Source organism: Amblyraja radiata, chromosome 37 (assembly GCF_010909765.2).
Source record: "Amblyraja radiata isolate CabotCenter1 chromosome 37, sAmbRad1.1.pri, whole genome shotgun sequence".
Lineage (NCBI taxonomy): Eukaryota > Metazoa > Chordata > Chondrichthyes > Rajiformes > Rajidae > Amblyraja > Amblyraja radiata.
The window spans coordinates 1880824-1904010 of NC_045992.1; the positions used below are offsets into that span (position 1 = coordinate 1880824).

Consider the following 23187-nt stretch of genomic DNA (forward strand, 5'->3'; position numbering starts at 1 on the left):
ATTCAGTGGACAATCAGTGGACAATCAGTGGACATTCAGTGGACATTCAGTGGACATTCAGTGGACAATCAGTGGACATTCGGTGGACAAGCGGTGGACAATTGGTGGACAATCGGTGGACAAGCAGTGGACAAGCAGTGGACATTCAGTGGACAAGCAGTGGACAAGCGGTGGACAATACACACAGATTGCTGGAGTAACTCAGTGGGACAGGCAGCATCTCTGGAGAGAAGGAATTCGTGACGTTTCGGGCTGAAAAAGGGTCTCGACCCGAAACATTACTTCTCTCCAGAGATGCTGCCTGTCCCACTGAGTTACTCCAGCAATCTGTGTCTATTTTTGGTGTAACGCAGCATCTGCAGTTCCTTCCTACACAATCAATGGACAATCACCTCACCCAACATTTTGTGCCTCTGAGTGTGCAGCACTTCCCCAATCCTGCCGGGGACAATCGGTCAGACCCTTTGAGCTCAAGTCCTTGGAGCTGACCATCAACTCACCATCATCTTTCTCAGAACCAGGAACGCAAAGCCCGGAGTCACGGCTGAGGGGTTATAAGATAAACTTTAAAACAGGATGACGCCAACTCCTGCCACGGAATTACTGTGTGAGGCCATGCTGAATATATTTCCAGGAGCAAGAGTCGGAAAAACACTATTTATTTCCGCTAAACTCTGACAGTATGTTTAGATTGCGTTGCCGCCCATTTGGTGTCGAGAGGGAACATTCTGTGACCCCCTTCACAATTAAGGCCAAAGCTAAAATATTTCTGTTGCCACTTTGCACACATGTCCCAAGGGGTCGGATACGGCAGCTGTCTCCAACAGCTGGCACTAAAATCACAGGAGTCAATGACATACTAATTCACCCAAAGACAGTGAGCTCCTGCGCTAAAAGAGGCACAAATACACAGCAGAGGATTGATATCTCAACTTGCTCGCTGTTAATAAGTCTGTTCTACTTTAAGTGGACTCATTGGAAGAACCCATATCATCAATGAGTTCCCAACCAGTGGGTGGCACTGTTTGTTTTCATTCATTGTTCCTCCCCTAAATCATCTATAGCTTCTTTGTTGTCCTTGTACACTGGTCACTGAAAGTTGGCATGCAGGTACAGCAGGCAGTGAAGAAAGCTAATGGAATGTTGGCCTTCATAACAAGAGGATTTCAGTATAGGAGTAGAGACGTTCTTCTGCAGTTGTATAGGGCTCTGGTAAGACCACATCTGGAGTATTGTGTACAGTTTTGGTCTCCTAATTTGAGGAAAGACATCCTTGTAATTGAGGCAGTGCAGCGTAGATTGATCCCTGGGATGGCGGGACTGTCATATGAGGAAAGATTGAAAAGACTGGGCTTGTTTTCACTGGAGTTTAGAAGGATGAGGGGAAATCTTATAGAAACATATAAAATTATAAAAGGACTGGACAAGCTGGATGCAGGAAAAATGTTCCCAATGTGGGGTGAGTCCAGAACCAGGGGCCACACAGTCTTAGAATAAAGGGGAGGTCATTTAAGACTGAGGTGAGAAAAAACTTTTTCACCCAGAGAGTTGTGAATTTGTGGAATTCCCTGCCACAGAGAGCAGTGGAGACCAAGTCACTGGATGGATTTAAGAGAGAGTTAGATAGAGCTCTAGGGGCTAGTGGAATCAAGGGATATGGGGAGAAGACAGGCACGGGTTATTGATTGGGGATGATCAGCCATGATCGCAATGAATGGCGGTGCTGGCTCGAAGGGCAGAATGGCCTCCTCCTGCACCTATTTTCTATGTTTCTATGTAACATTGGAAAATCCATTAGCCGAGGGCAATGTTACTCAGAGAGAGATTATGGAGGCGAGTGGCTGCAGTACCGATGGTCATTCTGCAGGTACAGGGAGAGAATCAGGTCGTGTAGGACTCTCCCTGTGGCCATTCGCTACTCAAAGGTGGTAGAAGTACCATTGACCTGGGTAGGAGAAAGGATGAGGTCTTACAACATGAGATTAAGAAGCCACGTGGCATTTACAAAGCAGGACCTCACATCTCCGACAATAATATCCAAGTCCATAATGTGCATGACAAACAGCAAGCGTTGTTCTTTGTTATACCCCACTAGTTCCCAATCACAAAACAACCCTCCACCCATTACCAAGCCAATGTTTGGTTTCAATTTGCCAACGTCCCCTGTATCCCATGGACTCATCGCTTCTGTCGACACTTATGCAATAGTGCTCCATTAAAAATGTAACATATAGCCTTTAGTACTTTTCGCAAGCAGTAACAAAAAGAATGATCGTTATTGAAAAGGTCTTTGTTTTTGTAAGTCCCGTGGGGAAAAATAACTTTGTTATCACGAGTCTGAAATTATCTAGCCCCTAATGGGCCTGTCCCACTTAGGCGATTTTCTAGGTGACTACAGGTGATTGCCGCAAAATCTTCAACATGTTGAAAATGTTTCGGCGACAGTGGCGCCAATTTTTGCTGTCGTTGGTTGACGTAGCTGCTGTTGTAGGTGAATTCCATTAAAACTAGTCCCTGGCAGTCGCCTAAAGAGTCTCCTAAGTGGGACAGGCCCATAACCCTCTCTTCCCAATTGACACATCGGTGGATCTTTTAATGGCAGTGATAGATAGATTCGTGATTAGTACGGGTGTCAGGTTATAGGGAGAAGGCAGGAGAATAGGGTTCGGAGGGAGAGATAGATCAGCGATGATTGAATGGCGGAGTAGACTTGATGGGCCGAATGGCCTAATTCTACTCCTATTACTTACGATCTGCCTTTCTAACGTGATTTTCAAAAACCCAAGGTTTCTTTGGAACAAAACTATATAACTTTATAGCAGAACAGTTGGAGGAATCAAGACAGTATCCCTATAATATGTTTGCATCCCTTTAGGATAACCCAAGCCAGTGAATTACTCTTCCAAATACAACTATGGTGTCATGTTGAAAGTCCTGCAGCTAATTCATACATTGCAAATTCTCTCAAACTTCATAGTGTTCACATTATCAGGTGAATAAATGTTGATCAAGGGATGATTGGTGGCTGGGCTATGGGTAGGATTCTCCTGCTCTTCTTCAGAGAGTCACCGTGGGATATATTTTATATTCGGAGGAGCATTGCCTGAGCCCCAGGGTTAACCAAGGCACTCCTCTTCCTCCCTCTCTTCACCACTGAAACATGGCTTGAGATGTTTGTGTCGATGCCTCTCTGACTGGGCTTGAACCTGTAACCTTTGGCTTCAGGCGCCTTCATGGCACCTGAAGCCCAAGGTTGCAGGTTCAAGCCTCGCCATGGGTCAGCCTGGCTCAGATTTGAACCGCTTATCCGAGACCAACTCCATCAACGGAGACAGTTTCTATCTGAACTAGAAAGTTCCTAAAAATAAAATAATCAAATGCCTTAAACATTCCAGGGAACCAAAGCCTGGTTTATGTATTTCTCTTCATAATATTACCCTGGCAGCCATGGCAACGATATACGAGTTTGCTGTGTGGCCTCGGTTCCATTGGAATTAAAGCCAAAATAAGTTGGGGGAATTGCTGGCGTCTGCAGGTAATGTTGTACACGTTGGGATGTGGGTGATGGGAACTACCCGATGCTCTCCAGAGCTGTCTCTGTCTGAGCTTAAATGGCAATGATAATTTTGATCATTTAACTTAGTATAGTTTTGTTTCATTTAGATTAGTTTAGGATACAGCGTGGAAACAGGCCCTTCGGCCCACCAGGTCTGCGCTGAGTCCGATCCCCGAACATTAGTACTATCCTACACACTAGGGACAATTCTTACAGAAGCCAATTAACCTACAAACATGTACGTCTTTGGAGTGTGGGGGGAAACCGGACCACCCGGAGAAAACCCACGCGGTCACAAGAAGAACGTACAAACTCCGTACAGACAGCACCCGAACATCAAACCTGCCACTACGCCATTGTGTCTTTGTGTGTGTGTTTGCGGGTGCCTCACCATGTTATATGTGAGAAATATATTTAAAATTCACAACCAGGGAATTCGGGGATGTCGCAGAGGGCAGAGCCACTGCCTCACAGCGCCAAAGACCTGGGTTCGATCCTGACTATGGGTGCTGTCTGTACGGAGTTGGTACAGTCTCCTTGTGACTGCGTGGGTCCGTGTGGAGTTTGTAATTCTCGCATGGATTTCCTCCCACATCACAAAGACGTGCGAGTTAATTGGCTTCTGTAAATTGTCCCCAGTGTGCAGGGAGTGGATGAGGAAGTGCGATAACAGAACTAGTGTGAACGGGTGATTGATGGACTTGACTTGATGAGTCAGCATGTTGTTGCCATGATATATCTTTCAATCAATTCAATCAATGGAGCCATTGAACATGGATACAGTCCCTTCGGGCCACTTGGGTCAACTCTTTGAAATGAAGTCTCATTTCCTCCCTGGCCATAAATAAATCTCACTGTTTCCAATAAAGAAAGGCGGATTTCTTTATTCTGTGGAATTCTCTGCCTCAGAGGGCGGTGGAGGCAGGTTCTCTGGATGCTTTCAAGAGAGAGCTAGGTATGGCTCTTAAAAATAGCGGAGTCAGGGGATATGGGGAGAAGGCAAGAATGGGGTACTGATTGGGGATGATCAGCCATGATCACATTGAATGGCGGTGCTGGCTCGATGGGCCAAATGGCCTCCTCCTGCACCTATTGTCTATTGTCTATTGATTCACCTTAATGTGTCTCTCCACACAGTATTCATAGAACATCGAGCTGCCCAAGTGAAATATGAGGACATTTTGGGAGACTGGTGAGACCACATCGGGAATAGAGTGCAGAGTACCAGTCTCCTCATTTAAGGTAAATATGTTATTGCATTGGATGTGATGAGAGATGGGTTTCCTGACTACTACTTGGAGTTTAGAAAGTTGAGAGGGAAGAAAGACACAAATTGCTGGAATAACTCAGCGGGTCAGGCAGCATCCTGGAGAGAAGGAATAGGTGATTTTTTGGGTCGAGACCCTTCTTTAGACTGTGTCCGATGAAGGGTCTTGACCCGAAACATCACTTTTGGTGTAAACCAGCAGTTTCATCTTACACAGGTTGAGAGGGAACTTCATTCATACATAAAATCCAACGGGGTCTGCTCAGGGTGTATGTGGGGAGAGATATCTTCTCTTGCAGGAGTCACTGTTTCAAAATCAGAGGTTGCCTGGCCATTCAAGACCAAGGAGCTGAGAGTGGAGAGACTTCGGAACTTTGTTTTTCAGGGGGTAGTGGAAGCAGAGTTTTTTGAATATTATTAAGACCGACGTAGGCAGTTCTTGGTAGGCAAGGAGGTGAAAAGTTTGCTTGGGTAGGCAGGTGATTAAGGTTGTAATCAGATTCGCCATGATCCTTACATAGCCAAGTGACCTACTCCAGTTCCCAAGTTGTATGATGGCACCTGCTTCTATGTTCATGCTCTCCTAATGGAGATTGTGGCACTCTATAAGTTTCCATTTTTCTCTACATTCCATGAGGGGCAAATGGACCCTGATCGGTTACTCTCAACATTTTAGATTTTGCCACGCAAGGTGGAGTTGCTGCCTTACAGCACCAGGTTCAATCCTGACTACAGGTGCTGTCTGTACAGAGTTTGTATATTCTCCCTGCGACCGTGTGGGTTTTCTCCGGGTGCTCCGGTTTCCTCCCACACTCCAAAGACGTCAAGGTTTGTAGGTTTATTGGCTTCGGTAAAAATTGTAAATTGTCCCCAGTGTGTACTGGTGTACGAGGATCGCTGGTCGGCGCGGATTCGGTGGGCCAAAGGGCCTGTTTCCACACTGTATCTCCAAACTAAACCAAATTAATCTTACATTCCATATTATTACATTTAGCCGGGATGTCTTGTGCTCTGTGTTCACAGAGACATCGTCAGATCCTGGCCCTGTTAACTTAGACAAAGGAGGATGTGGTAACATTGTAAGTAAATGCTTATTGATCCAGAGTCACAGGTTCAAATCTCTCATCAGCAGATGGGGAATTTTAATTCAGTTAATTAAATAAACCTGGAGTACAAAGCTATAATAATAATGGCAGTCTCGAAATGTACGGATTATCGTAAAATGCCATCTGGTTCACCGACATTCTTCAGGGAAGTAAATCTCCCATCCTTGTTCATCCTAGAATGTGCGTGTGAGTGTCCAAGTGCCGTTAGGACAACCTTCGCACCAATGGTCCGCTCAAACTGTTCCAAATCACACATCACAGCAGTTCAAGGAAGTGTCTCACCACGGAACTCCTTGAGATAAGTCAGGGGCGGGCAAGAAAGGGTGACCTTCCCGCCAATGACAGTACCCTGGACAGTAAATAGACGGCGTTCACAAGAATACGTACCCATGCACTAATGTTTGGAATTTATTTCCAAGCAATTATATTTGTAATCAGCATCAGACAGTACGCCAGCTAGGATTGGGCCACGGGTAAATGATACCAGCTTGTGAAGCCTTATTAGTATTGATCGAGCTGACCCTGTCTGTTCATCAAGATAAGGATTACACACGCAGGCTGCTCCTACAGATTACCGACAGACAGTCTGAAAGCTTACAGAATCGCTTCCTGTATAATACATAGAATGGTCTGAACTCTAATCACCTTAATGCATTGTGGAGACCCAGAAGCATCAATGGAACAGACAGATGAGAACACCACGCCATTCTCCCACTCCCAAAAGAAACCACTCAACTACAAGCATAAGGTGCAACAGTAATTTAAAAAATAAATGGTACCAGGATCTGGTAACGGGGGGTGAAAAATATGGTTGGTATATCCCTTTTTGCGGAGTTTTTTATAATAGAGCGATTGTTTCTCTTTTTTTCTTTCTTTTCTAGGGTCTATTTCTTAACTTTCTTCTCTAATTCTCTTTCTAATGGGCTTTCTTTTCCCAACACTTTCCTGCACTATCACGACTCTTTCTCACTTTCCTTACTTCTTTTATTTCTATCTTTCTTAAAGCTTAAAAAATGAAGGGGTACAACAAATGTAATAAGATATATGTGGTGTGTATTACTGTAACTTATTGTACTTCTAATTTAAAAAAAAAAAAATTTTAAAAGGGGAAAAAAAGGAGAAAAAAAGGAGGAAAAAAAAATAAAACACTCAATGTCTGACCGCTTCCCATTGCCCATCCATTATCACCCTCGCTGCCTGAGGCATCACCTTGAGTCACGCAAAGTGGGCTGGGGAGATCTTGTCACCCCACTTGAATTCTACAAACAAATGCAGAGAGCAACAAGACTTTGGAGAATGGTGGGATATTATAGCCAAGATATGATTTCTTGCAGAATACATCATAGAAAAAGAGGCTCAGCTCTACTGAGAGTCATTCTGTCAGTCCAATCTCCCCTCCCCCCCCCCCCCCTTTAGATCCTCCCCTCCTGTATTCAGATCAATCTGAAGAAGGGTTTCGGCCCGAAACATCACCTATTTCCTTCGCTCCATAGATGCTGCTGCAGCCGCTGAGTTTCTCCAGCATTTTTGTGTACCTTCGATTTTCCAGCATCTGCAGTTCCTTCTTGAACAATCTGAAGGGGGGTCCTGACTTGAAATGCCATCTGTCTATCCCTCCACAGATGCTGCCTGAACCATTGACCTTTTTGCATCTTATGTCCAGACTCTTCCAATACGAAAGAGCACTTAAGCACCACAGAATCTTACACGACAGAGAGTGGGCCATTTGGCCTGTTCTGTCCATGCTAGCTCTTTGGGTTTTACGGCAACACTCCAGAAAACCTCGTGACCTTTATCAAATCTTTATCCAGCCCGTAAAGTACACATGCTGAAACCCGTAAATATGACGGGAAGATATATTACATTTAAGTTTATGATTGTCACGCCTACTGAGGTACAGGGAAAAGCACGGCAATCCAAAGAGATTGGATAATATTCTACATGAATACAATCAAGCCAAACTCACATACAATAGGTAAAATAAAGAGAAAGATGGATTAATATTTAGGTTACAATTGTTGTTAACGTAATCCTGATCCCTAAGTATCAATATCACTGTTATGTTTATCATTATTTTTATTTATCTGAAATTTTGATTTGATTTTATCTGAAAAATTAATAAAAAGATTTTAAAAGAAAGAAAATAAAGAGAAAGATACCGAGTGGTATACCGTTCCCCGCATTGTAGGACAACTATTCTTGAGTCATGTCCTTGTAACATTCTTCTGCCCATTTGTTTAGTGGAGATGTGAACCACATAAAACAAATAGGAATGCTGAGTTTAAGAACAAACCTCTGATGAATGTATTCATCTACGGACTAATTTTCAGTGACAGCTTCTAGACATACCATGTGAATTATTGAAAGCATCCTGAGTGAAGCAATTAAGATTTCTCAAGAGCCACTGAAGGAACAGTGGATGACTTAGCATCAGTTATCATCGATTCTGGCCCAGATAAAGTTGCTGAACAGGACACGAGATGAAGCCAGGAAGCCAACACCATCCTGGATCCTATATCATCAGTTGTTCAAAGACTCCTTCCTGGCTTCCAGCTTTGTTGTACGAGGTGAACTGGAGATGTTTTCCCCACAGAGGGTGGTGGGTGTATAGAACGAGCTGCAGGAAGAGGTAGTTGAGGCAGGTACAATAACAATCTTTAAAATACATTGAGGCAGATGCATGGATAGGAACGGTTTAGAGAGACATGGGCCGTACAGGAGATAATACACAACCAGCTTGGATGGGGCATCTTGGTCAGCCTGAACGTGCTGATTGAAGGGCCTGATTCTGTGGGGGAAGGGGTGGGAGAGAAGGACTGGAGGCAGGAAAAGACCAGGACAAATTTCTACGTTTAACGAGAGATTGGCTGAGCATACCAGGCAGAAATTGAAGACTCAAGAAACTGCTGATGCTGGAATCTTGAGCAAAGCACAAAGCGATGGAAAAACTCGGCAGGTCAGGCAGCGTCTGGGAAGAGAAATTATTTGCCCATTCCCTCCACAGATGCTGCTTAACCCACTCAATTCCTCTAGCACTTTCCTTCTGCTCAAGGGGGCAAGCTATTGTGTAGATAGATAAAAGTGGGCGAGATAGAAATGGGACGTAGATCCCCACCATCGAAGTGATCTGTGGGAAAAGGCAGCCAGCATCATCGGAGATCCACACCACCCTGGCCACGCTCTCATCTCACTCCTGCCATCAGTAAGAAGGTACAGGAGCCTGAAAACCATGACACCCAGGTTCAAGAACAGCTTCTTCCCAACAACCATCAGGCTCTTGAACACAACGCAACACAAACCTCAACTATAGATTATCTTTGGTTACACAAAGATCTTTTGGCTTTATACCACCACTATTGGGGTTATTCATCTTTGTATTTTTGTTTATTTTATATTTTCTGCATTCATTGTGTTTTCAGGCCTTTTATGCTTCTACAAGAAAGAATTTAATAGTTAATACAAATGACAATTAAACACTTAACTCTTGACAGTGGTATTCTGGTTAAATTACTGGTCTGGACAATTAATCTTGAAATCAAATCCCACCGGACGAGCTAATGATAGTTAGATTCAGTCAGTTGAATTAGCTGTGTTTGGCACAAGTGTTTTAAAATCTGATGCATTTCAGCAAAGGATATTGGCCTGTCCCTGTCCCTGTCCCTGTCCCTGTCCGACCAATCTTTGGTTCCAGTCTCGGCAATGTGGCTGATTCTTAACTGAAATGCCCTTGCAATGAAGAATGAACAATAGTTCCGTTAAGTTTATTGTCACGTGTAATGAGGTACAGTGAAAAGCTTTTGTTGCGTGCTAACCAGTCGGCAGAAAGACAATACATGATTACAATCGAGTCATTTACAGTGTATAGATACATGATAAGGGAATAACATGGACAGGCAACATTTCGGGTCTAGACCCTTCTTCACACCCCCAGCGAGTGTCCGAAGAAGGATTCTGATCCGAATCTTCACCTCTTCACGTTTTCCTGACCTGAGTTAATCATAATCATAATAGTAATTTATGAGCCAAGTATGTTTTGCAACATATGTGGAATTTACTCCAGCACTTTGAGTCTTTTTAATGTAAACCAACATCTGCAGTTCTTTGAGTCTGCATGTAAATGATGATCACGTATTTTAGACAATAGACAATAGGTGCAGGAGTAGGCCATTCTGCCCTTCAGTAAAGTGGGGGCCGAGTGCAAATGGTAGGCTTGCTCTCTCTCCATTTTCAGGATGTACTTTCTTCAAAACCCCAAGCCTGTGATGCCGGCCATCCTGAGGGATGCATTCACCGGAATACTAGAGCTCTGGCAGATATATTAGCTATATTCAGTTAACCCCTTCCCTGGAAAACACTCTTTGAAATCGCCAGGGTACAACAGAAACAGACCCTTCACTTTGTGCAGGAAGGAACTGCAGATGCTGGTTTAAATCGAAGGTAGGCACAAAATGCTGGAGTAACTCAGCGGGACAGGCAGCATCTCTGGAGAGAAGGAATGGGTGACGTTTCGGGTCGAGACCCTTCCTCAGTGTCTACCTTCACTTGGTTTGTTTCACAGTAACAAACATTACAGTTCGAAGGTCTGTCTGAAAAGTCTTCACAAACAGGCAATATCTAAAATGTCTCTTGGATGGTCTAAATTGAGCAAACATTCATTTAGTTAGAGAATCCATTATCTATTCTACGCCATATCCTGAGCAGGCAGTCAATGTGAACACATCAAAATTAATCTTCAAAAGACAGTCAAAGGAATCATGTACTGGGCTATAACACCAATCCGAGCACCCTTACAGGTATTCAGGACAACACAAAGACCTCCCTGAGGAAGCTGGTTTGTGCGTCACGGTGGCGCAGTGGTACAGTTGCTGCCTCTCAGCGCCAGAGACCCGGGTTCGATCCTGACTACGGGTGCTCTCTGTACGGAGTTTGCACGTTCTTCCTGTGACCGCGTTGGTTTCTCCGGGTGCTCCTGTTTCCTCCCTCACTCCAAAGAGGTACCTGCCACAGCCAACTTCCAGGTGGGAGGGGTGAAGGTGAGGGGGAATAGATTTAATAGGAACTTGAGGGGCAAACCTTTTACATAAAGGGTGGTAGGTACGTGGAACGAACTGCCAGAGGAGGTAGTTGAGGCAGTACTATCGCAATGTTTAAGAAAACATTTGGACAGGTCCATGGATAGGACAGAGGGATACGGCCCAAATACAGTCAGGTCATGGGACATGTTGGTCGGTGTAGACTAGTTGGGCCGAAGGGCCTGTTTCCACGCTTTATGGCTCCATGTTCTCCATGACTCTCTGTGCCAAGTCTCAGAGGAAGGAATGAAGCAACCAATGAATCTACTTTCATGAACATTGATTGAAGACTGAGTGCTTGCCAAGAGACAAGGAACCGCCTTACTCTTCTTTAACCAGAGACATTCCAATAGGCAACAATGCAGCTCTCCACCAGTGCTGCACGAATGTGCTGCCATCTCTGCAGTGGGGCTGACATCCTTGGATTCGTCGAGGACCACAAATGAACAAAAGCTGACATTCCCCCATAGACCACAATATAACAACCTATCCATTAAAAACACATCATCCACTCGGCAAACACAGATTTAAACATGACCCAGATACGTCAAGATAAAATGCTGCAAACTTGTCCTTTCTTGACTGCATCATTTTACATGTCACAACCAAAGTATGTGAGAATAGTTTCATCGTGCAATCAGAACGAGTTAAGCATATCGCAATCCCAATAAACTCACTAGTAACTTCTTTCAATGTCTCACCCTCTGACTCTGGAAGTTTAGTAATTGAAGCAATATTGAGGACATTGGACACCAACATCTTCCAGCTCTCTCAGGGTTTGGCGCGGTACACCCACCATGCATGCAATGAGGAATAGAGTGGAAATATGATCCAAAGGTTGAGTACAAGAGGGCATTCATACCAAGGCCAACAGAAGTAAACTATCACAGAGCACAGGGAGATTTACCACAAGTGTAAAATGACCATTTATCATACGGATGGTGTACGACTGCCAAATAAAGTCGTTGAGACAGGTACAATAACAATATTTAAAGGATATTTGGTCGGGTACATGGAAAAGAATGGTTTGGATGGTTAAGGGCCAAACATTGGCAACTAGGTGTAATATGGATGGAGCATCTTGGTCAGCAAACTGGTCCAAAGGTGTCAGATTTTCTGACAAATCATTGCTACACGGCCCCAGTCTGTACCTCGGGTGCCTCTAATGCCCCTGTCCCACTTAGGAAATCAGAACGGAAACCTCTGGAGACTTTGCGCCCCACCCAAGGTTTCCGTGCGGTTCCCGGAGGTTTTTGTCAGCCTCCCTTCCTGCTTCCACTACCTGCAACCTCCGGCAACCACCTGCAACCTCTGGGAACCACACGGGAACCTTGGGTGGGGCGCAAAGTCTCCAGAGGTTTCCGTTCAGGTTTCCTAAGTGGGACAGGGGCATCCATGCGTTCTGGCAGCTCGACACTCAAGACTTCTTTAACATTAACCAGGCAATGGAGCACTCCTCAATAGACCTACCGATATTAGGATGTTTCAGGAGCCGGCAGATTCTTGCTTCGCGTTCCAGCTTCTGATGATCTGCAGGTTAAAAAAACAGATGAAAAAAATGTATTAAAAGCAGCTGGTAATGAATACAATTATATACAATTATTTTATGGAGAAATGATCGCGTTGCAAGTGCGTTATCATTGAAATTCAACAGTGAAAATAGATCATGGAGGCTTCAGGGTCATCCTGCAAATTGCCCAAATTGGAAAGACTTTGACAAACATTACTGTGACTGCATGGTCATTGTTCATCGGTTCAAACTCTGTCTGAACATTAAATTTGCTGCACTCGAGCTGCTTTCAAAGTGTGCAGAGGCCAATAAATGTGATGCTCAGGCAATGTTTGCAGCCATTATCCTAATGGATTCGTACAGCTGCTCCTCGACCTGCGATGGGGTCACGTTCCCATAAACCCATCTTAAAACCGAAAATATCGCAAGTGGGAAACGCTTTTAATACGTTGCGATCACGTGACTCGAAGTGAAGTGAGGCTCGCTGCCATCGCCCGGCGTTTGCCGATCGTAAAGTCAAAATATCGCAAGTCGAAGCATCGTAGATCGAGGAGCACCTGTAGTCCACAGGTTATGAATTCAAATGCTCGTAATGACAATGAATTAGAGCATACAACAGCACAGCACAGCACACATCCCTTCGGCCCACAATGTCGTGCTCAACATGATCTCCTCTCACTGCACAATCCATATCCCCCCCATCTCTTAGTTCAATCGTATTTTTTTTTAAATGAGCATTAACAGTGCAGGACTGTTGGAGTGGCACGGTGGCGCATCGGTAGAGTTGCTGCCTTACATTGGCAGATCACGGGTTCAATCCTGACTACGGGTGCTGTCTATGCGGAGTTTGCACGTTCTCCCCGTGACCTGCGTGGGTTTTCTCTGGGTGCTCCTGTTTCCTCCCACATCCCAAAGACGAGCGGGTTGGTAGGTTAATTGGCTTCTGTAAATTGTCCCTAGTGTGTAGCGTAGTGCTAGTGTAGGCGTGATCGTTGGGGGCACAGACTTGGGTGCCTGCTTCCACACTGAATCTTTCAACTAAAGTAAACTGAAGAATGCCACCTAAAACCTGCTCGATATACTTCAAGAAAGCAACCAGCCTCCTCTAACCGATGCACAATCCAATCTCGCACAAGATTTATTTATCACTGTTTCCTGGGAATGAGGACTGGCATTTATTGTTGATCTCCTTGCATTGAACACTGCGCTTCAGAGTACATCACTATTAAACTGCCCCTGAAAATTGCCATGTTATTCGTACAGTTCAAGGGCAATTGGGAATGGGCTTTAAATGTCAGGAAAAATAATTCCCAACTTGATTTAAATGTAAATTATGGTACAGCATCTTCTCAAACGTCATTCTATTCATGCTTGGTTCAAGCTCCTGTCTGTTCGACAATAGGAGCAGATATCAACAACAATTTCAATCCTTCTCTCTCATTGAATGTGGTGAAAACATCTCAATCAAGTACAAGGAGGAAGCGCGGTGGAGTGTATGCTCCAATTAGCATCAATGGTTGAGAGCTTCATGTGCCTTGACATGAATATTACCCGGAACGTCACCCATTCCCTTTCTCCAGTGATGCTGCCTGTCCTGTTGAGTTACTCCAGCGTTTTGTGTCGACTACCAACAATCTGTCCAGGACAAACTACATTAAGGACTCGGCCATTAAAAAAAAGCACAGCACTCGCACGCCTCAACTTCCTCAAGAGGGCTAATGAAATCCACCAACACTTACTAACTTCTACAGATGGTCTGTAGAAGGCATGCTCCCGGGCCACATAACAGCTCGGTTTGGGTACATCTCCGGTCAAGACTGCAAGGAGTTGCAGAGAATTGTGAATATAGCCGGGGTGGAAGATTGCAACCTTCACGTGGTCCGCCCTGTTTCGACTAATGCAATCAACTCGAGGTGCACAAACGTCAAATAGAAGATCAAATAGAACAAGTTGTCCTACAACTTTAGGCTGTGCACGCCACACGAAAGAAGAAGTGAATGTAGCCCAGTCAATCACACGGACATGACTTCAGAAAAATGGCCAACATAATCAATTACCCTTTTCACCCCAGACATTCCCTCTTCTTCCCGCTCCCATTGGGCATAGAAACATAGAAAATAGGTGCAGGAGTAGGCCATTCGGCCCTTCGAGCCTGCACCGCCATTCAATATGATCATGGCTGATCTTCCAACAGTATCCTGTACCTGCCTTCTCTCCATACCCCCTGATCCCTTTAGCCACAAGGGCCACATCTAACTCCCTCTTAAATATAGCCAATGAACTGGCCTCAACTACTGTGGCAGAGAATTCCAGAGATTCACCGCTCTCAATGTAAAAGCATAAGATGCATAAGCTTGAAAGAGGGTGTCACCGCCACTCCACGTCGCAAATTTTTCGGTGACCTGATACGTCAGTCAATGATGCCGGCAGTCGCTGAAAAAATCGCCAAGTGGGACAGGCCCTTAACAGAAACAGGCCCTTTGGCCCTACTTATCCATGCTGACCATGATGTCCCATCTAAACTAGTCCCATTTGCACTCTGTGTTTTTTGTGTACACCAGCATCTGTGGTTCCTTGTTTCTCCTTTTCACTGTAGAGTTTCCTGTTGGTTTCTAAGCCACATGCTCAATGCCCAGTACAGCAGCAGCTCCAGGCCTGAAATTGGAGGGAGACTTCACGAGCAAGGCTTTACAATTAAAGGACGTTCTACTAGGAAGGAGCTAAGGAGGAATTCTTTAGTCAGAGGGTGGTGAATCTGTGAAATTCTTTGCCAGAGAAGGCTGTGGAGGCCAAGTCAGTGGATATATTTAAGGCAGAGATAGACAGATTCCAGGAGCTGATCGCCCCGATGTGGAGGTGGCTGGCTACGGGAATCAAGATCGTCCCGTCAACGGAGGGCTCAAGTCCCCCGACCACGGGAGAGGAAAGAAGGGAAGAGATTCGAACTTTTTCTATACCTTCCATCACAGTGAGGAATATGGAGGAGTCACTGTGGTGGATGTTTATGTTAAAATGTATTTTGTGTGTTTCTTTTTACTTGCATGACTGACTTGGCAAATGAAATTCCTCGTATGTTGCAAAACATACTTGGCTAATAATGTATTATTGTGATTGATTGTGATTGACTAGTGCAGGTGTCTGAGGTTATGGGGAGAAGGCAGGAGAATGGCGTTAGGAGGGAGAGATAGATCAGCCATGATTGAATGGCGGAGTAGACTTGATGGGCCGACTGTCCTAATTCCACTCCGATCACTTATGACCTTGTGACAAGGCTGGTCAAAGGCCAGTGTAGTATTCGTGATGTTCTGCCTGATGATTGTAGATGATCAGCCATGATCACGTTGAATCACGCGGTGCTGGGCGGTGAATTCGAAGGGCCGAATGGCCTACTCCTGCACGTATTGTCTATTGTCTATTGAAGCTGCAACCACTCACTGGGACTACAATGTAGGCCATCAGTCTGGGTAACGGGATACCAGGGAATGTAACGCCTAGGTCAGCTGCAGCGACTGTGGTGAAACTTCCGTCCCTTGTGGCAAGTTGCTCAAAAGCACCTGTTAATATGTGTAATATTTTCCAGATATAAACTACTTTCAAACTCCAGGTTTAGGATGACCCACGGGCTAAATATATATTCCTTTGCCGGGATTGGAATGGTTTGGTAATAAACACTTTGCAGGGACATTTGTCAGGGACCGCTATTGGAATCAAGCTGTCTGGGTCTTCAATCACAGCAAGTGTCGTTCAAGCATTCTCTCCTCTATTTCCCCAGCACCCACTTTGCTCACAAACCACCCTTTCATTTCCAGTTGGGAAATATTTCAGATTGGAAAGCTTTCAACTTGACGTTCAAGTTCCTTCAAGCCCTCCCTCTCTGTCTCCTTCCGAATGAAAACTCTCTGAGTTCTCCAGTTCTGGCCCTTTGGCAATTGAAGATCATGCTTTAAGATCGCAATGCCCAACACTGTCGGGTTAAGGTGTGAGGGGAAAGATTTCATAGGAAATAGAGGGGCGTATTTTTCATGGGTGTATGAAACGAGCTGCCAGAGGAGGTAGTTGAGACAGATACCATAACCACATTTAAAAGGCATTTGGACAGGTACATAGGAAAGATTAAGAAGGATATGGGCCAAATGCTGACAGGTGGGGCTAGTGTAGATGGGACATCTTGGCTGGCATGGGCAAGTTGGACTGAAGGGTCTATTTCCATGCTGTATGACTCTATGACTCCAGGATTCCCACCCTATACAGGAAGTTCACCTCTCCCCATCTTTAAGAAGCTCCTTAAAAAACATGTCTTTTTGACCATTAACCTGTTCTGATAATTCCTTCCATCGATCACTCCTAAATTTGATTTATTTTAATATCCCTGGGAAAACGATTAGGCAGTTTTACAGAATTGAAAATCCTCCATTAATAAACATTAATCTGTTCCCAACGGAGAGAATGCACTATAATTGTTACCTGCTATTGCAGTTATTCATTTATTGCATTATCGATTAATATATATACTTTCTGTGTGATATTGCAGGCCTGTTAAGCTGCAGCAAGCAAGAAATTCATTGTCCTATTGTTGGTACAATCACAATTGAACAGTTTTGAGGCTTGGCATGACATGACAACCAGTAAATACAAATAGTTGTGATAGATGTGAAACTCCTGCTAGTTTCTATGCCTCCAATTATGAAGCCAGTAACTGAAAAAGGGTCTAAACCCGAAACGTCACCTATTCCTTCGCTCCATAGATGCTGCCTCACCCGCTGAGTTTCTCCAGCATTTTTCTCTACCTTCGATTTTTCCAGCATCTGCAGTTCATTCTTAAACAAGACAATAACTCAATCTGCGACACAGCTTCAGCCAGCATTTGGTCTAAGGTAGGAAGGAACTGCAGATGCTGGGTTGCACCGAAGATAGACACAAAATGCTGGAGTAACTCAGCGGGACAGGCAGCATCTCGGGAGAGAAGGAATGGCTGGCGTTTCGGGTTGAGACCCTTCTTCAGACAGGGGAGAGGGAAACAAGAGATATGGAAGGGCGAGGTGTGAAAATGAGAGATCAAAGGGGGTGGAGATCAAGGAAAATGTAGAATAGATGATTGTTAGCTAAGGTAGCCAGCCTCCTGGATACAGCCAAGGATCATCAAGGCCTTTTGTAAGCCATCGTTCATGCACACTTCACCGCAAGTCTAACAGGAAGTGTTCCACTCATGCCAGTAGTGGTTACATGACTGAATTTGTAATGACAGGAGTATTCACCTGGAGAGTTCTAATCCCTCCAAATCATTCAGCGAGAATGCTCACCACCGTTGTGGTGATCAGAGTGAGAACCAGTTTATAGAAAAAATAATTCTGGATCAAGGTCCTTCAGGAAAGAAAATCCAAAATCTATCCCAAGCACAACTTCTACCACAAACAGCGTGACTGACTCTGGATCGACACATAATGTTGTAAAGGCTCAGGCAGCATCTCTGGAGAAAAGGAATAGATGACGTTTCGGGTCGGGACCCTTTTCTCCAGAGCTGATGCCTGACCCGCCGAGTTACTCCAGCATTTTGTGTCTGTCTTCAGTGTAAACCAGCATCTGCAGTTCCTTGCTACACTTGGATTGACTCTGGATTGTCCATGGAACGGCCAGACAAGCCATTCAATTCTTGGTTCTTGGTTTCTTGATCTTCCAAAATATTCCAAATGGAATTTAAACTGGAGGTGGTGAAGGGAGGGCTTAAGCCAGAAAGGGTTAGAAAGCAACCTTGGTTGGTAAGAAAGCAACCTTTGTGGACATCAAATGCTGACCAAGACACAGACAGAAGTCCTCTAATGGAAATGTTAATGCTATTTCTCTCTCCAGACACGCTCTGATCCAATGAGTGTTACCACCATCTTGTTTTATTTCAGACTTCCAGCATCTGCGGTGTTTTGATTTTTATCACGTTGACTTGTTTTTTTTGGTCACATTTGTTCTTTTTCCCTGAGAAAAGGGAAAATGACTACCTGCATTCACGCTATCTATTCTGCTCTTGGTTTTATGCACCTCCAAAAGATGACTCCTCAGCCAGCCGCCTGCACGCTGAGGAACGTAGTCTGAGCCTGCCCAAGATCTCCCTGTAGCTCAGGCCACGAGTCCCGGCTACATCCTCATAACACTGCTCTGCACTCTTGCCAACTGAATGGCAGCTTTTCTAAAGAGGATGAGCAATAGTCCAAGCGCTGTCTCACCAACATCTTGTATAAACTAATGTTCCCCCAGGACCTTTTACGTTTCTGTAAGATCAGCCCTCGTTCTTCTAAACTTTGAAGAATACAAATCCAGTTTCTTTAGCCTCTTGTAAAAGGATAACTCTATAATCACAGGAATTAGACAAGTTAAACCCCATCTGGAATGCCTCCAAAACATCTTGAAACACACTGCAAGCTATAATAATCATCTCACGAGCTCACATGAAGTTTAGGCCACAGTTTTTTCTTTCTGAAATGGAAGCAACCTGCCCCATCCGACCTGTCTAAGCCAGCAAGTCCAATATCTGTAACATAATGTAGAAACAAGGGACTGCACATGCTGGTTCATAACCAGAGATAGACAGACACAAAGTGCTGGTGTAACTCAACTAGCCAAGCTGCATCTTTGGAGAAAGAGGATGGGTGATGTTTCAGGTTGAGACCCTTCTTCACATCCTTTAGAAGGGTCCTGACTTAAATGTCACCCAGCCTTTTTCTCCAGAGAGGCTGCCTGACCTGCTGAGTTCCTCCAGCACTTTGTGTCTGTCTGTCTGTCTGTCTGTCTGTCTGTCTGTCTGTCTGTCTGTCTGTCTGTCTGTCTGTCTGTCTGTCTGTCTGTCTGTCTGTCTGTCTGTCTATCTATCTATCTATCTATCTATCTATCTATCTATCTATCTATCTATCTATAATCCTTCCAGCAGGTGGCCTCTGTAAACAGCAGTATGTGGTGTTTGACAAGAGAGTACGCTGGTGAGAGCTGATGAAGATTAATCGGCAGCATTTACATTGTAAATAAACATTATTGTAAACCGCACTTGTACAGGAATCCTTTGAAATAGATTTGCCACTATCTCCAATAGAGCCATGGTTACTTCCTCTAGTTGAGAGTAATCGAAGTCCCACTCGGCCACGGTGAATTACCTGTCGATTAGCCCTGCTACCGATCAATACATTTCCCTGTGATTCATTTGTGGATGTACAAAATGGTTGGTAAGTCACGGTTTCTAAGCACAATCCAACAGTAAATCATCATCGCCCTGGTCGGAAGAAGGGTCCTGATCTGCACCTTCTCTATCCATGCGGCTGGCTGAGGAGTCATCTTCTGGAGGTGCATTTATTATCTAAATGGTGGCCGACTAGGAAAAGGGGAGATGCAGCGAGACCTGGGTGTCATGGTACACCAGTCATTGAAAGTAGGCATGCAGGTGCAGCAGGCAGTGAAGAAAGCGAATGGTATGTTAGCTTTCATAGCAAAAGGATTTGAGTATAGGAGCAGGGAGGTTCTACTGCAGTTGTACAGGGTCTTGGTGAGACCACACCTGGAGTATTGGGTACAGTTTTGGTCTCCAAATCTGAGGAAGGACATTATTGCCCTAGAGGGAGTGCAGAGAAGGTTCACCAGACTGATTCCTGGGATGTCAGGACTGTCTTAAGAAGAAAGACTGGATAGACTTGGTTTATACTCTCTAGAATTTAGGAGATTGAGAGGGGATCTTATAGAAACTTATAAAATTCTTAAGGGGTTGGACAGGCTAGATGCAGGAAGATTGCTCCCGATGTTGGGGAAGTCCAGGACAAGGGGTCACAGCTTAAGGATAAGGGGGAAATCCTTTAAAACTGAGATGAGAAGAACTTTTTTCACACAGAGAGTGGTGAATCTCTGGAACTCTCTGCCACAGAGGGTAGTCGAGGCCAGTTCATTGGCTATATTTAAGAGGGAGTTAGATGTGGCCCTTGTGGCTAAGGGGATCAGAGGGTATGGAGAGAAGGCAGGTACGGGATACTGAGTTGGATGATCAGCCATGATCATATTGAATGGCAGTGCAGGCTCGAAGGGCCGAATGGCCTACTCCTGCACCTAATTTCTATGTTTCTATGTTTCTATGTCCACCAGAGGTGCTGTCTGATCCGCTAAGTTACTCCAGCACTTTGTATTCTCTGCAAGATTCACACACCTGCAGTTCATTGTGTATCTCTGACCCAATTTGAACAAGAGATTTCAATCTTCATTACACAAATGGCCTTTAAAAAAAATCTTTTTAGTAAGTATGAATAGAAAAAATCCTCAACAACAGTGGTGAGGTAGGCACTCAAGTAACACCATCTGATATATGGAAAGTAGTTTTTTTAAAATATTATTAATGAAAGAGATTCCCATAGAAAATAGAACAGCATAGACACAGAGTGCTGGAGTAACTCAGCGGGCCAGGCAGCATCTGTGGAGAACATGGATAGGTGACGTTTCACAGAGTGCTGGAGTAACTCAGCGGGTCAGGCAGCATCTGTGGAGAACATGGATAGGTGACGTTTCACAGAGTGCTGGAGTAACTCAGCGGGTCAGGCAGCATCTGTGGAGAACATGGATTGGTGACATTTCACAGAGTGCTGGAGTAACTCAGCGGGTCAGGCAGCATCTGTGGAGAACATGGATAGGTGACGTTTCACAGAGTGCTGGAGTAACTCAGCGGGTCAGGCAGCATCTGTGGAGAACATGGATAGGTGACGTTTCACAGAGTGCTGGAGTAACTCAGCGGGTCAGGCAGCATCTCTGGAGCACAATGATAGGTGATGTTTCGGGTCAGGACCCTTCTTCATCACTCATGTTCTCCAGAGACCTTCCAAGTTACTCCAGCACTTTGTGCCTTTTTTGGGGTAAAATCAGCATCTACAGTTCCTGGTGCTAAGAATCCTACAGCACAGGAGTGGACCCTCAGCCTGTATAGAACATGACACCATGTTCAACTAATCCCCTTTGCCTGCCCGTGATCACTATGAATATTCACTGTGAAACACTTCAAGGTTTAGAGACTCGTGGAACGACTACAGCAGGGTTCACTGGATGTAATAAACTTTTCGGCGTAAACATTTTTGTGTAGATAAAGTTACTCCTCAGGTCCCTGTTAAATCATTCCCCCCTCACCTTAAATTTGACAACCTTGGCATTTTTTATTTGACGGAGTGATTTTTTCCCTGCAGGTTTTGAGTTCTTGTCACCCGCATGCCCATTTCAATTCACTCATAAGGTCATAAAGAATAGGAATAGAATTAGGCCATTCGGCCCATCAAGTCTACACCATTCAATCATGGCTGATCTATCTCTCCCTCCTAACCCCATTCTCCTGCCTTCTCGCCAATGTTAGATACATAAGGAACTTGTTTCTACAAGGTAGGCAAAAGTGCTGGAGAAACTGCAGTATTTTACGTTTTCTGCTGGGAATTTGCTCATTGCTGTAGATGAGATAGTGCGGCTGTGAGGTTGTGTTGTGAACTTTTAAAGGTCTTGATTTCAGATCAGGAGACGCACCATTAAATCCCACCACGGCAACTGGGAATTGCAATTCTGTTAACTAAATTAAATAAATCTGGAATAAAGTAAGCATGAAACTAACAGATGTTGTACAAACTCATCTGTTTCACCAATGACCTTCAGGCAAGACAACCTGCCATCCTTACCCAGTTCAGTTGGGACCAGGCAAAGCTACCATGTGGCACAGCACTAGAGTTGCTGCCTTACAGCGCCAGATATCCGGGTTCGATCCCATCTATGGGTGCTGTCTGTATGGGGTATGTACGTTCTCCCCGTGACATGCCTGGGTTTTTTCTCCGAGGACTTCAGTTTCCTCCCACACTCCAAAGACGTGCAAGTTTGTAGGTTAACTGACTTGGCGTAAATGTTAAAAATGTCCCTAGTGTAGGATAGTGTTAATAAGCCCTTCGGCCCATCGAGTCCGCACCGACCAGTGATCCCTGCACATTAACACTATCCTACACACACTGGGAACAATTTTATCAAGCCAATTAACCCACAAACCTGTACATCTTTGGAGTGTGGAGGGAAAGCAGAGCTCCCGGGGAAAACCAACGCAGGTCACAGGGGGAACGTGCAAACTCCGTACAGACAGCATCCGAGGTCAGGATCAATCCCGGGTCTCTGGTGCTGTGAGGCAGCAACTGTAGATACAGCGTGGAAACAGGCCCTCTGGCCCAACGGGTCCACGCCGACCATCGATCACCTGTTCAGAATCATTCTAGCTCATCCCATTTTCTCATCCACTCCCTACACACCAGCGACAATTTACAGAGGCCAATTAACCTATAAACTGCTTATCTTTGTGAAGTGAGGAATAGATAGGGTGAATGTACAGTCTTTCTGGGTAGGGGAAGCACGAACTGGAGGACATGGATATAAGGTGAGAGGGGAAAGATGTAATAAGCATGTAGGGCAACTTATTTACTCAAAGATTGGTGAGTGTATGGAACAAGAAGTGGTAGGTGCGCCAGGTACGACAACAACTTTTAAAAGACACTTGGACTTGGACACTAGGGAAGGTTTCGAGGGGATATGGGCCAAACGCAAGTAAATAGGACCAGGTTAGATGGGGCATCTTGGTCAGCATGAACAAGTTGGGCTGAAGGGCCTGTTTCAACGATGTATGGTGATGACTCTCTGACTCTGTGAAA

At 44.8% G+C, this 23187-nt stretch overlaps 1 protein-coding gene across 8 annotated transcripts in view; it reads right to left on the reverse strand.

Annotated features, from left to right (window-relative positions):
• The window catches only part of camk2g (calcium/calmodulin dependent protein kinase II gamma), a 240638-nt gene that overhangs the window by 132962 nt on the left and 84489 nt on the right, over window positions 1–23187 (reverse strand). For all 8 annotated transcript variants that reach the window (XM_033012695.1, XM_033012694.1, XM_033012702.1 and 5 more), the window contains exon 3: window positions 12472–12531. In XM_033012695.1, coding sequence (XP_032868586.1) covers window positions 12472–12531 — 60 coding nt within the window. The remainder of the gene's footprint in view (window positions 1–12471; window positions 12532–23187) is intronic.